Source organism: Salvelinus alpinus, chromosome 9, assembly GCF_045679555.1.
Source record: "Salvelinus alpinus chromosome 9, SLU_Salpinus.1, whole genome shotgun sequence".
Taxonomy (NCBI): Eukaryota; Metazoa; Chordata; class Actinopteri; order Salmoniformes; family Salmonidae; genus Salvelinus; species Salvelinus alpinus.
The window spans coordinates 22,435,442-22,451,685 of record NC_092094.1 but is presented as its reverse complement, the minus strand read 5'-3'; the positions used below and the strand labels follow the sequence as shown (position 1 = coordinate 22,451,685).

General features: G+C 41.0%; 2 protein-coding genes and 1 pseudogene across 4 annotated transcripts; 2 read left to right on the top strand and 1 right to left on the bottom strand.

Annotated features, from left to right (window-relative positions):
- Nucleotides 1-1,224: 1,224 nt before the first annotated feature.
- Nucleotides 1,225-2,370, bottom strand: LOC139530933 (ammonium transporter Rh type A-like; annotated as a pseudogene).
- A 959-nt stretch (nt 2,371-3,329) lies between these two features.
- LOC139584500 (tubulin alpha chain-like) lies at nt 3,330-5,618 on the top strand. The gene is made up of 4 exons (XM_071416444.1): nt 3,330-3,550; nt 3,947-4,169; nt 4,333-4,481; nt 4,562-5,618. Exons 1-4 carry the CDS (start codon nt 3,548-3,550, stop codon nt 5,537-5,539), a joined length of 1,353 nt encoding a protein of 450 aa, XP_071272545.1. The 5' UTR covers nt 3,330-3,547; the 3' UTR covers nt 5,540-5,618.
- Nucleotides 5,619-6,200: 582 nt separating this feature from the next.
- On the top strand, nt 6,201-14,846 carry LOC139584499 (transmembrane protein 263-like). Of its 3 annotated transcripts, none has more exons than XM_071416443.1 (3): nt 6,201-6,382; nt 8,549-8,622; nt 9,215-14,846. In XM_071416443.1, the coding sequence occupies exons 2-3, from the start codon at nt 8,556-8,558 to the stop codon at nt 9,511-9,513; spliced, it is 366 nt and encodes a 121-aa protein (XP_071272544.1). In that variant the 5' UTR covers nt 6,201-6,382; nt 8,549-8,555; the 3' UTR covers nt 9,514-14,846. The 3 variants fall into 3 exon arrangements, with proteins under 3 accessions (XP_071272544.1, XP_071272541.1, XP_071272543.1); XM_071416440.1 differs by lacking the exon at nt 6,201-6,382 and adding an exon at nt 6,437-6,676; XM_071416442.1 differs by lacking the exon at nt 6,201-6,382 and adding an exon at nt 8,294-8,372.
- Nucleotides 14,847-16,244: the final 1,398 nt, after the last annotated feature.

Sequence of the window (16,244 nt, the reverse complement as noted above, 5' to 3'; positions counted from 1 at the left end):
TTTCTTTTTTGGACTCTTTGATTTCATTTGGCACAAGATTTGACATGTTCCTATGAACTTCACATGTTGGCGCTCATGGGTCCTTTTACATGGAAATGCCCTGTAGCAGGCCTGCAATCTGTTTGCAATAGGGTGCAGTGCCTTCAGAAATTATTCATACCCTTTGACTTATTTCACATTTTGTTGTGTTACAGCCTGAATTCAAAATGGATGAAATATTTTTTTTCCGTTCTACACACAAGAGTTTCTCTCTACACACCATACCCCATAAGTGAAAGCATGTTTTTTTTTAAATTTCTGCTAATGTATTGAAATGATATACAGAACTACCTTATGTGGGGTGGCAGGGTAGCCTAGTGGTTAGAGCATTGGACTAGTAACCGAAAGGTTGAAAGTTCAAATCCACGAGCTGACAAGGTACAAATCTGTCGTTCTACCCCTGAACAGGCAGTTAACCCACTGTTCCTAGGCCGTCATTGAAAATAAGAATTTGTTCTTAACTGACTTCCCTAGTTAAATAAAGGTAAAATAAATAAAATAAAAAATATATATATATTAGTATTCACACCCCTGAGTCAATACATGCTAGAATCACCTTTGGCAGTGATTACAGCTGTGTCTTTATGGGCATGTATCTAAGAGCTTTGCACATCTGGATTGTACAATATTTGCACATTATTCTTTTTAAAATTCTTCAAGCTCTGTCAAGTTGGTCGTTGATCATTGCTAGACAGCCATTCTCAAGTCTTGCCATAGATTTTCAAGCTGATTGAAGTCCAAACTGTAACTAGGCAACTCAGGAACATTCATGGTCTTCTTGGTAAGCCACTCCAGTGTATATTTGGCCTTGTGTTTTAGGTTATTGTCCTGCTGAAAGGTGAATTTGTCTCCCAGTGTGTGTTGGAAAGCAGACTGAACCAGGTTTGCCTGTGCTTAGCTCTCTTCCGTACATTTTTATCCCCAAAAATATGAAGTGATACTCAGTGATGTGTTGGATTTGCCCCATTGATACACCATCCAAAGTATAATTAATTACTTACCCATGCTCAAAGGGATATTCAATGTTTGCTTTATTTACATTTTTACCCATCTACCAATAGGTGCACTTCTTAAATGGTTCTTCTGTTCTACATGTTATGTCTGATGGTTTAATGGATGCTGCTACTGCTCTCTGACCTAACCTGACCTCCTACCTCTGACATCCCTCTGACTATCAGAAAATGTTCAGTTAATCTTTACCATGTTCAATTTTCCATTGGGGCTGTTGAGCACAGTACCACCAGCAGCTGTGAGGGCACTAACTGCCAGGGCCATTAGGTGCTGTAGAGAGCTCTCAGCCTCCTCCCCCTAACAGGATGGTCCACAGGCACATATTTAAAACTGTGCCAGAACCTCCACAGGAACACAGTACCTCCCTGGAGAGCACAGGCAAGATGTAACCAAATACCTGGCCACAAAACCAAAGCATGAATTGCTGTCTTACCTTTTCCATAGACAACTTAGGGTAAGGAAACCAATGTATAATTTTCTAAGATGGGTGAACAATCCCTTTAATATGTTCAATTTAACTGCCACATTGATTACTTCTTATGACAGATTTTAATATTCTAGTGTTGTATAGAATACATACAACAAACAAGTGATTGGTGGAGCACTTAGCATTTGACTATGTACATACCTATTAAGGACAATACATCCATCTTGCTGACCATTTTCTCTTTCTCAAGCTGTTGCTTGGATCCTTCTTGGTTGAAGACCCTTGACATCATCAGTCCAAAGATGGACCCAAAGATGTGGAGCAGCATGATGGTATTCAGGGACCCTGCCTGTGTGTTGACATTACAATCCTATAGATTTCGTTGTTTTAGCTTTGAAACAAATTGAACGAAGCCAAGTAAAATCAAAAACCAGATATTTCCTGTAATACAAAGACTCAAAGCCATTTAGGATAACTGCCCACTACACAGCCATCGCTGCCACCAGGAGGGTAAATCCAGATCCACTGAAACTATATCGCACCAGTAATGTGGCCAGAAAGCCAAATCCCAGAATCACCATCATGTTCAAACCTGGAATTCAGTATATAGATAAAAATGGTACACATAATGTTGGTGTCATAGAAAGGAAGGGAGAGTGGGGAAATAAGTGTAAACCCTACAATATCATCCATTAAATGTCAATAATTACAACAAAACAATTTAAGGGTACGAAACTTCTACTGAGCACTGTTCATGTCACCTGCTTTTTGAGGTCTACCAGGGTGGCTTGACAGGTCAGGGTGGCAGGCCTGACCTCCTGGATGGACTTACCTAACCTACCTAACCTGTTACGGAAGACTATGAGCAGGTTTCCCAGACAATGATTAAGCATAGTCCTGGACAAGAACAAAAAAATTCAGTGGAGAAACTGTGTAGTGCCTTTTATTTCCCCTCCTTAAATAAAACACACCATTTTACATTTCGATCACATACATCTATGCTCTAACTAAACTAAAACTATGATAGAAATTCCAATAGTAGTGTGTCTTAATTTAAATAAATTCAATGTTTTCAATGAAGATCCCCATTTTGTCATTTTTTTCCAACTTCTAGAAAGATTTTAACCCACTTAATCCCAAAAAGCTTTCACCATCATTTTAAAGCCCTAGTTTTGTTACTTGAGAAAGTCATTTCTGAAGATTCTTCAAGAGGAACATGTGAATTGTGATTTATTTACCCGCTGGTTTAAGGTCAACCCTGTAACGTGAACTGAATTCTAGTTTTAATATGGTAAAACTATTCCTTTAAACTTTTTTATTTCAAAAGTACTATTTAACATCTTTATAGTCACTTTTAGAGTAATTCTTCGTAATTGAACCTCTTGAGATGGGAAAACATGTATGTCATGAAGTTGAATATGTGCTCTTCGTGACAATGCTTTTGGGGGACCAAATTACTCTATCCAAAAGGCACTCTATTCATTGAATGACCCCTCTATAGAAAGTTCCTTTTAGTCCAGTACTAGGCTCCTAAGAAAGTCAGAATGGCACTTCCATTATTGAATCTTGAAATAGATAGGCTATAGCAGTGGTATTCAAATCCTACCCAGGAGGTGCGGAGTACTGCTGGTTTTATGTTCTAACATAATTAACTGCACCCACCTGGTGTCCCAGGTCTATGTCAGTCCATGATTAGAGGGGAATAATAAAAGAAAAGCAGTGATACTAGCTTGGAGATCCAGATTTGAATTTGGGGGGGCAATAGTAAAACCTGATATCACCCTATTGTTAGGTACAACTTGGTAGCTAAAAATGACATTAGCCCTTTAAGTCAATTGAAAGCCACACCCCCACAATTGATTGCTGATGCATCTATAAGCCAGGCCCATTTGACAATTTGTTTTGTGTTTTAGGTTAGTGGGCTGTTGTGGTGTGCTTTTGACAAATCTGGTTTTGCTAAAACTTAATGGTTGATATGAAAATATTTTCTATTGTTTGCACTTGTGATTTACATGAAGAATCTGTTGAACTGTCATTCCTAAATTACATTCCATTTGTAGCTGCTGAACAATGGTAAGCTGAAGTTTACTAAAATGCTTTGGTGTCTTACTAATTTAGTGATCTTTTCAAATCTAATACCGATTTTGAGCTTTTCTCTGGAGTTATGTTTGCGCTAGTGGAGGCTGTTGCAGGGAGGATGGCTCATAATGGTTGAGACTGCATCAAACACATGGAAACCACGTGTCTTGTATTTGATACCATTCTGCTACAGCCATTGCATGAGCCTGTCTTCCCCAATTTAAGGTGCACCAACCTCCTGTGGTTTGCACTAGTATTCAGGCCAAAAGTACATTTTAAGTTGAGCAACTTTGTCATGACCCCAAATAGTTGGGCTACAACATGCAATATAGCACAGTTTTGAAAATGTTAGGCTATGCACTTAAAATTCAATTACTCTTGTCTTGACAGAGGGAGTGCATTTCTATACACATTGGCCAAGCAGGTGTCCAGATGGGCAATGCATGTTGGGAGTTGTATTGCCTGGAGCATGGTTTCCAACCAGATGGGAGACTACATGAATCCAGTACTGCTTCCCTGGCTGATTCTTCGTTTGGTACCTTCTTTAGTGAGACTGGCAGTGGGAAATATGTTCCCAGGGCTGTCTTCATAGATTTGGAGCCTACAGTTGTGGGTAAGGAACATATAGTTGTATAGCTAGCTCTACAACCTCAATGGTATAAAATGTCATGGTGTACATTGACATGTAATATCTTGATTTGTTTGTATGGCACCTAGTTTATTTTTTATTAAACACTACTGGTCTTTTCTGCATATGCCAATATAATGTATTCTAGATGAAATAAGGAATGGACACTATCGTCAGCTTTATCACCCTGAACAACTCATCAGTGGCAAGGAGGATGCTGCCAATAACTACGCACGTGGCCATTACACCATTGGCAAGGAGATAGTGGAATCTGTACTGGACAGAATGCGTAAAATGGTGAGTGGTTCAATCTCTAGTTGCAAGTCCCACCATGGTGAAATTTGGATGAATTGTTAATGAGTGCTCGTTCTCCTCAGGCTGACCAGTGCACTGGACTACAAGGATTCCTTATATTTCATAGTTTTGGAGGTGGGACTGGCTCTGGCTTTGGTTCGCTCTTAATGGAGCGCCTGTCTGTCGATTACGGGAAGAAGTCCAAACTGGAGTTCTCAGTCTACCCTGCGCCCCAAGTGTCCACGGCAGTTGTGGAGCCCTACAACTCCATCCTGACAACGCATACCACTCTGGAGCACTCGGATTGCTCTTTCATGGTGGACAATGAGGCCATCTTTGACATCTGCAAGCGTAATCTTGGTGTGGAGCGTCCATCTTACACCAATCTGAACCGCCTCGTTGCCCAGATCGTCTCCTCAATTACTGCCTCTTTGCGCTTTGATGGCGCACTCAATGTGGATCTGACAGAGTTCCAGACCAACCTGGTTCCTTACCCCCGTATCCACTTCCCCCTGGTCACTTATGCTCCCATCATCTCAGCAGAAAGGGCCTATCACGAGCAACTCTCTGTTCCTGAGATCACAAATGCCTGCTTTGAACCGGCTAACCAGATGGTAAAGTGCGATCCCAGGCATGGCAAGTACATGGCCTGCTGCTTGCTGTACCGTGGTGACGTGGTGCCCAAAGATGTCAACGCAGCCATCGCCCACATCAAGACCCGCAAATCCATCCAATTTGTGGATTGGTGTCCGACAGGGTTCAAGGTGGGGATCAACTACCAGCCGCCTACTGTTGTGCCTGGGGGTGATCTGGCCAAGGTGCAGAGAGCTGTGTGCATGCTGAGTAACACCACAGCTATTGCAGAGGCTTGGAGTCGTCTGGACCACAAGTTTGACCTGATGTATGCCAAGCGGGCCTTTGTGCACTGGTATGTGGGTGAAGGCATGGAGGAGGGGGAGTTCTCTGAGGCCAGAGAAGACATGGCTGCTCTGGAGAAAGATTATGAGGAGGTGGGGGCAGACTCTGGTGACGGTTGTGAGGCGGAAGAAGATGAATACTAAATATGCCTCCCAACCAGCATTTATACTTGTTCTCCAAGTAGCCTCTTGTCTAATTATAATAAAACTCAAAGCGTTTGAATTCTTGCATGTGTCATTTACTTTTGATTTTTTTTACTTGATAAATCTGACGATTTGGTTGGCTTATACACTTTGTGGGTGGCATGCAAATTGGTCATGGAAGATTAGAGCTTGACAAGATGGCCCGAGTTGTTGGTACATTTGCACTGAAGATTTTGTGTGCATTCTGACTACTTGACTATAGTTAAGCCTTTAACCGTGCATCTTGCACCATAACTATGATGGGGAGGAATATCTTCATAACTGACTAGTGTAAATCAAGCATTGTCAATGGGACCACAACCTGTCTGTGACTGCACATATTATGCATTACATTGACAAGTCTGACCCTGATACTGCAATATGCAGATAAAGTGCATTCTCAGCTGTGTCATGGAGTGGTTGCGTGTTTAATATGCAAATAGAAAAAAATTGCTACTTTTGCATTACGTGCGTTAAATTATACCCAGTTATCATTGTAGAGCTACATATATATATATATATATATACATCGACATTTTGAAAGATTAGCTATAGTCTTTCTTAAAGACTAAAACATTTGTACTGCTACGTTAAATGTGCCAAGTTATGCCACCACAGCCCTGAGCTGTTCCACCCCGTTAATATCGGGCAGACTGTATCCGCGCATGAGGTCTAATACAAACATGCTCGGGGAGACAGTTTCTGTCTACAAGCCATCAGACTGCTGAACACGTGAACTGGGCTGACCACCTGCACCGTAGCATACATTCATGCTACACACACAACTGCTGCTACCAGACTCTGGTAATAGCTAAATACTAAATGTGAACACTTTCCCCCAAATCCCGTTTCCCCAGAACACTAAATATTGGACTATAAATTGTTCCTGTATTATACTTATGCAAATTGTTTTGTTCTATTATACTGTGCCATTTACTTAGTATTATCTTTTATTTCTTATCGTGGCGACAAAGTACCTCGTTTACTGGCTACTTTAGCCATCTCCACTGTAGCTAGCTCGTTCCTAAGAAAAAAAAAAACCCGTTGCTGACAGTTGAGGATATCTGCAACGTCAGAGAACAGACAGAAAAAAACAAGGTAATTGTACTTTTTTTAACGCGCGGTAATTTAAGACATGAATCGATTTATATAAACGTGTTATAAGATAGAAAAAGCCATTCTACACTTGCAATCTCTAAAATAAATTAACGTTAAGTAGTTTGCAGATTATCTAGCTACTGTTAGTTAGCTAACGTTAGCTATCCATGCAGTTTCCAATGAGTGATTTCGCTAGCTAGCTAGTAAAAAGTTGGCTAACAAAGTTGCTTTTCGCCCTTGCCCCACTAACTAGCTAATTTGAAACTATATATATATATATTCAGACAACTGTTTCAAGTAGAACGTTTTGTTTCAAATTGAGCTAGCTAATTGAATGAGAGGATAGCTATTTTGCTAAAACACAAAGCTAATTAACTAACGCTAGCCAACCATCTATGCTAGCCTTGCTATTGAGCATGCTAACTAGCCTAGCTAGTTTGTCAAACTCCGTTGAAACACAGAGTTTGGTTGGGTCATGGCTTGCTAGTATTACTCTTTATTTGTATTCATCAGATAATAGTACCCAGCTAGCTAAGTAATCTGATATTTTTCAAATGGGAAATTAATTATGTACTGTAACAAGTGTATATGTCATCTATCCACTGTAATTCATTTTGGAGTTAGCCGAATGACATTGGCTGCCACGTCAGTGACCATACCCAGCTAAATAACAACTCTTATTTAAATATTTTAGATTGAACGTATTTTGGATGTTCATTATGCTCACAAAACGATTTTCAAGTAGCTAGTACTTAAATGTAAGTGAATATATTTAATTTATTAAATTGTCTCCATCTCCACATATCTGAGTTATGTACCACAAATTCTGTCTACTGAAACTATATTCACAGCAGCTTGGCTCTATGCCTAACTAGGCCTAAAAGGTGGCTTTATTAACGGTCTTTAATTGTTGCTTACTTAAGCACAACTGGACCCCTAACCCTTTTACTGTGAAATGAAGGTACTCTAGCCAGCACCTAGATATTTTTTGGTCCATTTCTAATTTCCAGACTAGTGCTATGCCTAAAAGAAATAGGATAATTAAAGCTTTTACACAATGGTGTATCTGTGAGTTTGCTATGTTGAACTGTGGGGGGCACGTGAAGAGCAAAGTTTGCTTATAGACGAGGCTAGTTTACTGTAGTGTGAAGTACAGTTTGATGCCACTGTAACTGCCACATAGGAATGCCCTACAGGCTACATGCACATAGAGCTGTTGAACAGCACATGTTTCTACAACACTAATTAGGTCCATAAGATCATGTTCAAAGGTCCTCAGCAAGCATATGACTTATGTTGACTCTGTTCAAGGCTTCCCTTCTAAGAATTAGGCTTTATCATGTCTTTGTATTACTATCATGTGCATATCTTCTGTTTGGTGCCGGTAACTTGCCGCTCTGGTCTTGAAATGTCTTTGTGATCCTACTTTGCAGATGGTGCGCTCTGTCAAATAAGAACAAAAAACAAAGCTACCGATTGAGTAAAATAAATGAATTCCATGTTCTGTAAATTTCTTGATTTTCATCTTGTTGAGTTGAACATAGCTGAGAGCCCAGTAATTTTTCCCCCCCACTGGCTCTCTGAATCTGTCTCTCTGTCTGCTTATTCTCTGTGCTTCAACAGTAAACAGGTCTGCCTTGTTTGGCGTTGTTAGAAGCAGGCAGCACACCCTGGCTTAAAGTCAGACAGAGGAATGGTTAGTCCAAAGGCAATCCATCCCCACCTTGTTTTTCAAGAACTTACCTAACCTAACGCCCAACTGCCAGAGGCAAAATGTTTACTCTATGGTGCCTCATTTGGGAAGAAGTAATGATATAGCCTACTTAAGAGATAATGAATTGGTTGACTTTACCTGTTTTCTCTCCTGCCTAGAGGGAAGATGAGTCAAAGCGAGCAGCAGCAGCAGGATGAAATCCCAGCATACCTCAAAGACGAGCATCCAACAGGTCAGTTCAGTCTCTTTAGTTATCAATAACAAGCTGATGAACATTGAATGGACAATGATAATACGTATTGTACACTGACACTCAGTAATGTAGGAGGCTACGTAACAGTAACTTGAATGCCATCCTATCACTGAAGATCTTATTAATAGGCCTAACTATAGTAAACCTGAACTTTTTTAAATGTCCTCACAAATTCGATGTCTGAGTGAATTTGAGGCATTTTTATTTGTACCAATAGGTGGCATTACCGTTCCATCTTCTGCATTGTTAGTGGCTCTACAGTTTCTGTCTAGCCCACCACACACTGATTCCTTTGTCATTAGAAGCAATGAGGGCTATTGAGGGCCATCGTAACTATATTTAGCTTTATCTTTCTAGTGGAGCTATTACTCTATCATGTGGTCACAATAGACCATTCTAAGCAGAAGACATGGTTCAATGACACAAACTTCCATGTAGGAGCCTATTCATCATTCTATTGTGGCACTGTCTGTACAATGTGGAACGGAGATCTTTTTCCATAAACTGGGGAAGTTGCTCTGTTCCTCTGCTTAACTTCTCTCAACACTAACACCCTATTGTCTCTCATCAGACGGTAACAAGGATCACCCCGCGCCCCAGCCAAGCATGTTCTCCAGAGTGACTGGAGGACTCTTCAGTGTCACTAAAGGTGCTGTGGGAGCCACTGTGGGTGGGGTGGCCTGGATAGGAGGGAAGAGCTTCGACCTGACCAAGACCGCCGTCACCTCAGTGGCCGCTGTACCTGGCATTGGGGTGGGGCTGGTGAAAGGAGGGGTGTGTGCTGTAGCTGGAGGCGTTTCTGCAGTAGGCTCAGCGGTGGCCAATAAAGTTCCTATCGGAGGAGGCAAGAAGAAGGACAAGTCTGACTGAGGAGGGGACGGACGGAGATGCCGTTTTGGGTCTCATGTCTGTTTCATCTACAGTGTGGAGGGGCCTGGAGGCTACAGAGGATTCAAAGTCGTGTGTGTGTGTGTTCTCTTTTTCTGGAGGCCTACACTCTGATCCGCGAGTGTCTATGGACCACTCTCATTATGTGGCCTGGTCACCGATGGGGAGACTAAATAAGGGGTTTCCTGGTCAGCAGTGCAGGGGCCACCCCACCTGTCTTTGTCTGTAATAATAACCAGTGCCTCAAACTGTTGGAATATGAAATGACTGACTGTGAATGTTGTATTTACTCTGTAGATAAAAACCAGCCAAGAAAATATTAGGCCTATTTTATTGCTTAGTATTTGTTCCATCTCCTGGTCGCTGTTTAAGAAACAGGCCAAGAACATTTTCAGAATGTTTAAGGCGGTGTTCATGTTCATTGCTGTGTTTGGCAGTCAGACAATCAGTGATCGATGCCTAGTCCGGCACCTCTAACAGTAAATAAAGAGGATCTCATGGGGGGGGTTTGGTGCTGGGACTGCACAGGGGGTTACTACCCTGACCCCCGAGCTGAGGTGTGGTTCAGATCGAAGAAGCCAGCACCGGGCTGCTCCAACCACCGAGGCAGCGCCTTGTTTTGAAAAGCATTGGTGACGGCGGGGAGTTGATGGCTGCACTCCATCTCTCTGATTGATTCTATTTCTGAGATTACGGACTCTGTGCATCTGGGGCCCAGCCGCTCAGCCTTGGTGCTCTTTCCCACAACAACACTCATCACTCTCCCGCCGCTCAACCAATAATTACCACGGCACGCTGGGGTTTTAACGCTACCTGCCAGGGCTATTGTAGACTGAACACTGCTAGGGAAGTCAATGTTCCTGACTAGATGTTTACGCTGGTGGATATTGTTTTCTTTTGTTTTTTCTTCTTCCCCTGTAAAGTATACGATTTATATCTCAAACTCCCCGTTCCTGATGTGAGGGGGATTTTTTTTTCTTTTTTCGTAGGGATTTTATTTCTCCACCAGGGAAATGCTCTAAAGTGGAAATGTTCATTTCCATTCATCTTTTTCATCTTCATCTTTTGGTGCAAGTAATGTAACCTCATGTTTTTCAATGACGGAGTAGTTTTAGGATCCGTTTCCCCTTTGATGGTATGAACTCTTAATTTTTTCACTGATGGTGCGTTGAATCACGGAGCTCTGTCACTGCTGTTCATTCCTCTCGCTATATTTTGATCTTTCACTTTACAACAAGGTGCCTTATTCCCACAAAAAAGCCTGAACTAAAGTAACTTATTCATATTTTTTTTTAACCTACCACTAATATATCTATCATCTTATTCCGTAGTCCACATGTTGTTCTACTGCCAAAAAACAAACCAGCCTACTTTAGCATTTTCCATTTTTGAATGAATTTAAGAAGTTGTCTTTTTCTATTGTTGGTATTAGAAATAAAATGTATTCATATTATCAATATACAGTTCCAGTCAAAAGTTTGGACACACCTACTCATTCAAGGGTTTTTCTTTATTTTTTCTATTTTCTACATTGTAGAATAGTGAAGACATCAAAACGATGAAATAACACATGGAATCATATAGTAACCAAAAAAGTGTTAAATAAATCAAAATATATTTTCGATTTGAGACTTCAAAGTAGCCACCCTTTGCCTTGATGACAGCTTTGCACACTATTGGCATTCTCTCAACCAGTTTCATGAGGTAGCTATCTGGAATGCATTTCAATTAACAGATGTGCCTTGTTAAAAGTACATTTTGGGAATGCCAATCAGTTGTGTTGTGAAAAGGTAGGGGTGGTATACAGAAGATACCCCTTTTTGGTAAAAGACCAAGTCCATATTATGGCAAAAACAGCTTAAATAAGCAAAGAGAAACGACAGTACATCATTACTTTAAGACATGAAGGTCAGTCAATATGGAAAATTTCATCAACGTTGAAAGTTTCTTCAAGTGCAGTTGCAAAAACCATCAAGCGCTATGATGAAACTGGCTCTCATGAGGACCGCCACAGGAAAAGAAGACCCAGAGTTACCTCTGCTGTAGAGGATAAGTTCATTAGTTACCAGCCTCAGAAATTGCAGCTCAAATAAATGCTTCACAGAGTTCAAGTACAAGACACATCTCAACATCAACTGTTCAGAGGAGACTGCGTGAATCATGGTCGAATTGCTGCAAAGAAACCAGTACTAAAGGACACCAATAATAAGAATAGACTTGCTTGGGCCAAGAAACACTAGCAACGGACATTAGACCGGTGGAAATCTGTCCTTTGGTCTGATTTTTAGCCATGTCTTTGAGAGACGCAGAGAAGGTTAACGGATGATCTCTGCATGTGTGGTTCCCACCATGAAGCATGGAGGATGAGGTGTGATAGTGTAGGCTGCTTTGCTGGTGACACTGTCTGTGATTTATTTAGAATTCAAGGCACGCTTAACCAGCATGGCTACCACAGCATTCTGCAGCGATACGCCATCCCATCTGGTTTGCGCTTAGTGGGACTATCATTTGTCTTTCAACAGGATAATGACCCAACAAACCTCCAGGCTGTGTAAGGGATATTTGACCAAGAAGGAGCATGATGGAGTGCTACATCAGATGACCTGGCCTCCACAATCACCCGACCTCAACCCAATTGAGGTGGTTTGGGATGAGTTGTACCGCAGAGTGAAGGAAAAGCAGCCAGCAAGTACTCAGTATATGTGGGAACCCCTTCAAGACTGTTGGAAAAGCATTTCAGGTGAAGCTGGTTGAGAGAATGCAAGAGTGTGCAAAGCTGTCATCAAGGCAAAGAATCTAAAATCTATTAAGATTTGTTTAACACTTTTTTGGTTACTACATGATTCCGTATGTGTTATTTCATCGTTTTGATATCTCCACTATTATTCTACAAAGTAGAAAATAATACAAATAAAGAAAAACCCTTGAATGAGTAGGTGTGTTCAAACTTTTGACTGGTACTGTAGTTCTCTACCAAAGGATTTGACTATTAATCAGTGAATTCTTAAAATTGGGTGTGTAACATCACATGGATATTTCTTTTGTTCAAGATTTGTCTATAATTTAATGGAAAAATATATGAAAAATGAATACGCCTCAGAGCAGTTGTTTTGCCCGTTTGTCATTAAGGTTTGACGGTGTGAATAGGAACTAGGATAATCAGTTGTTTTCTATTTGTTTGGCTTGTCAACACTGCGGAGATGCATTTCAGTATCCCCCTCCCCTAGCTCCTACCTCTCTGTTCTCTAATCTAAAAGGACTGTATAGTCAATATAACAGTAGAGCCACCTAGCCTGTAAAATAGGCTGCCTAATCCCAAATCTGCCCCTTAGGCACTTTGTGTAGATGTGAGAGGATTGGATTAAGCAATATGTTAATAGTGCCACGTTTCCGTCTGATATCGCTCTCCAATCCTTTCAGGTCTACACACATGCATAGTGGGTTGAGCCTGGAATTAAACATTTGTGGTTCACCTCCACCATGTCCCTTTTACTTACTGTGTATCTCGTCTTCTGTGAACACTGAATGGGTAAGGGCTAAGTGAAGGGTTTAGAGTCCGAAATGGAACTGGTTCCATAACGATCAAAATGACAGTTATATTTTCAAAGCCAAACTGGTGGACGTTTCATCTTGAGATATTTCAGCAACAGAGCAGTAAATGAGTCCATTTGAGTGCGTTCACTCTGTTGCTTGCAGTACAGTTCCAGAGTCCAGTTGTAATATCAGTATACTGTCTGATAGTCTACTCTCAAGGCGAGGCAACCTCAGGCTGTTATACTGGAATTACTGATTCCTCACCACGCTACATTGACATAGGCAAACAGTTGTGGTAATACAGACCTTTCACACTTTTCCAAAGCAGTTGTACACTGAGTATACATTAGGAAGACCTTCCTAATATTGAGTTGCGCCCAGAACAGACTAAATTCGTCAGGGCATGGACTCTACAAGTTGTCAAGTGTTCCACAGGGATGCTGGCCCATGTTGTCGCTAATGCTTCCCACAGTTGTGTCAAGTTGGCTGGATGTCCTTTGGGTGGTAGACCATTCTTGATACACACAGGAAATTGTTGGCTGTGAAAAACCCAGCCACGTTGCAGTTCTTGACACAAACCGGTGCGCCTGGCACCTACTACCATACCCCATTCAAAGGTACTTAAATCTTTTGTCTTGCCCATTCACCCTCTGAATGGCACACATACACAATCCATGTCTCAATTGTCTCCAGGCTTAAAAATCCTTCTTTAACCTGCCTCTTCCCCTTCACCTACAACGATTTGAAGTGGATTTAACAAGTGACATCAATATGGGATCATCATTTTCACCTGGATTCACCTGGTCAGTCTGTCATGGAAAGAGCAGGTGTTTTTCATGTTTTTTTATACTCTGTATATACTGTATGGCACTCACATAAAAACAAATTACTTGTGGAGAATGAATAGCCAAATGTTGTATGATATGGCTTCAGGTTGAGCAGTTTTTTTTACGGACGAAGCATGTATTTCAGTAGGAAAGTACAACTGAAATAGTACTAGATTTTGTATAGAATCTGCATGTCCATGACTCTCGTCATGAACTGTGTTAGTGCAGCATTTCAAGTCCAAATGTTCTCAATCTCAAACCTTTTGTCTTAGAAATGTCTCTGTTTCTCACTTATTATGAGGAAGAGGTGGTGAGAAATCCAGAATGGATCTCCCCTGCCGTCTAGACAGTCTAGAATTCACACACTTACATCAATGTGTAACTGGGGGCTTTTCTTCTTCCCTGTTCCACTGTCTATCAGTGCCTGGAGGGAATTGACATGCGGCAGCTTTACACAGGGACTGTAACCTTGAGCCCCCTGTGCATTAGTCGTATGAGTTAGTGGCGATACCGTAGCTTTCACACTCGGCAGATGAAGGAGATGAAATGCCCCAGCCTTTTCCTCAGCTGCTAACAAGGTTGTGATTCAACCTTTTGGAGGAATCAATAATGAGGCCCATTGGTGCGAAGTCCAGGAGCTAGAGATTTTACACTTCAAAGACCCAATTTAAGTGGTGGCTGCTGAGAGCGAGGCTAAGGTGACTGTTCCAAGAGTGAAGAAGAAATAAATCACATACCTTTTCATATCACTGCTCACTAGTGCTCACTGCTCCGCTTAACACTGTCATAATACCTCTTGACCATCATAGAAACAGAATCTAAGTAGGCCTATATGGGTCATTGTAAATAGCGGTTGATTAGTTAACAATCAGAAACCATCTAAGTAGACTTATGTGGATCATTGTAACTAGCGGTTGATTAGTTATGTGTGATTAAAATATGCTCTAAATCTGAGACCTTGCCGTATTCTTTTTAATTGACCAGACTTGGAAGCTTGTTTCGACCCAAGAATCATAGATGGTGAAGATTAAGTTGTCTTTTTTGCCTTTTCGATGTTGTCCCCATTTAATTACCCTAACCTGGCCTGATTACAGACACTGGGTACCTTCATGAATAGAAATCAGTAGAGAGCTAACTAGGGAATAAGGGAGATATATGCCTCAAGGCTATTCAATTTCCTAGACGCAGATGTGGTTCGTGGAAAAATACTTTTACAAAATGGTTGTTCGCTAAAGCCAGACTTAAATGCTCGGTGACAGGATCCTGCACCAGTATTTGAAATTCTATGTCGTATTTCACAGAACCAAGTCAACTCAGACTGAATATGCTTCAGTGAAAGCTGACCAGGTGAAAAGCCAATTTGGCCACCTAATCTCTGGGATTAACTAACAGGCCTGTGATAATGAGATCACCTCAAATAGCATCAGAATCTCACTGTCCCCTGCTGCCGGGCTGCCATGAGTTTCATGACTCTTAAGTAAGAAAAATAACTATCAAAGTCTATACACTTACTTCTGTAAATCGCTCTGGATAAGAGCGTCTGCTAAATGGTTAAAAGATGTAAAAATATATACAGTATGTGTGTGTATATATATATGTACACACACACAGAGAGAGTGAGCTCCAAAAGTATTGGGACAGTGACACTTTTGTTGTTTTGGCTCTCTTCTCCAGCACTTTTGATTTTAAATGATACAATGGTTAAAGTGCAGACTGTCAGCTTTAATTTTAGGGTATTTTCATCCATATCGGTTGAACTGTTTAGAAATTACAACACTTTTTGTACATAGTCCCCAAAAGTATTTAATTCACTTATGTGTATTAAAGTAGTAATGAATTAAGCATTTGGTCCAATATTCATAGCATGCAATGACTACATCAAGCTTGCAACTCTACAAATGTGTTGGATGCATTTGCTCTTTGTTTTGGTTGTGTTTCAGATTATTTTGTGCCCAATAGAAATGAATGAAAATAATGTATTGTGTCATTTGAGAGTCACTTTTATTGTAAATAATCAAATCAAGTTTATTTTATATAGCCCTTCGTACATCAGCTAATATCTCGAAGTGCTGTACAGAAACCCAGCCTAAAACCCCAAACAGCAAGCAATGCAGGTGAAGAAGCACGGCGGCTAGGAAAAACTCCCTAGAAAGGCCAAAACCTAGGAAGAAACCTAGAGAGGAACCAGGCTATGAGGGGTGGCCAGTCCTCTTCTGGCTGTGCCGGGTGGAGATTATAACAGAACATGGCCAAGATGTTCAAATGTTCATAAATGACCAGCATGGTCAAATAATAATCAGGAGTAAATGTCAGTTGGCTTTTCATAGCCGATCATTAAGAGTGTCTCTACCG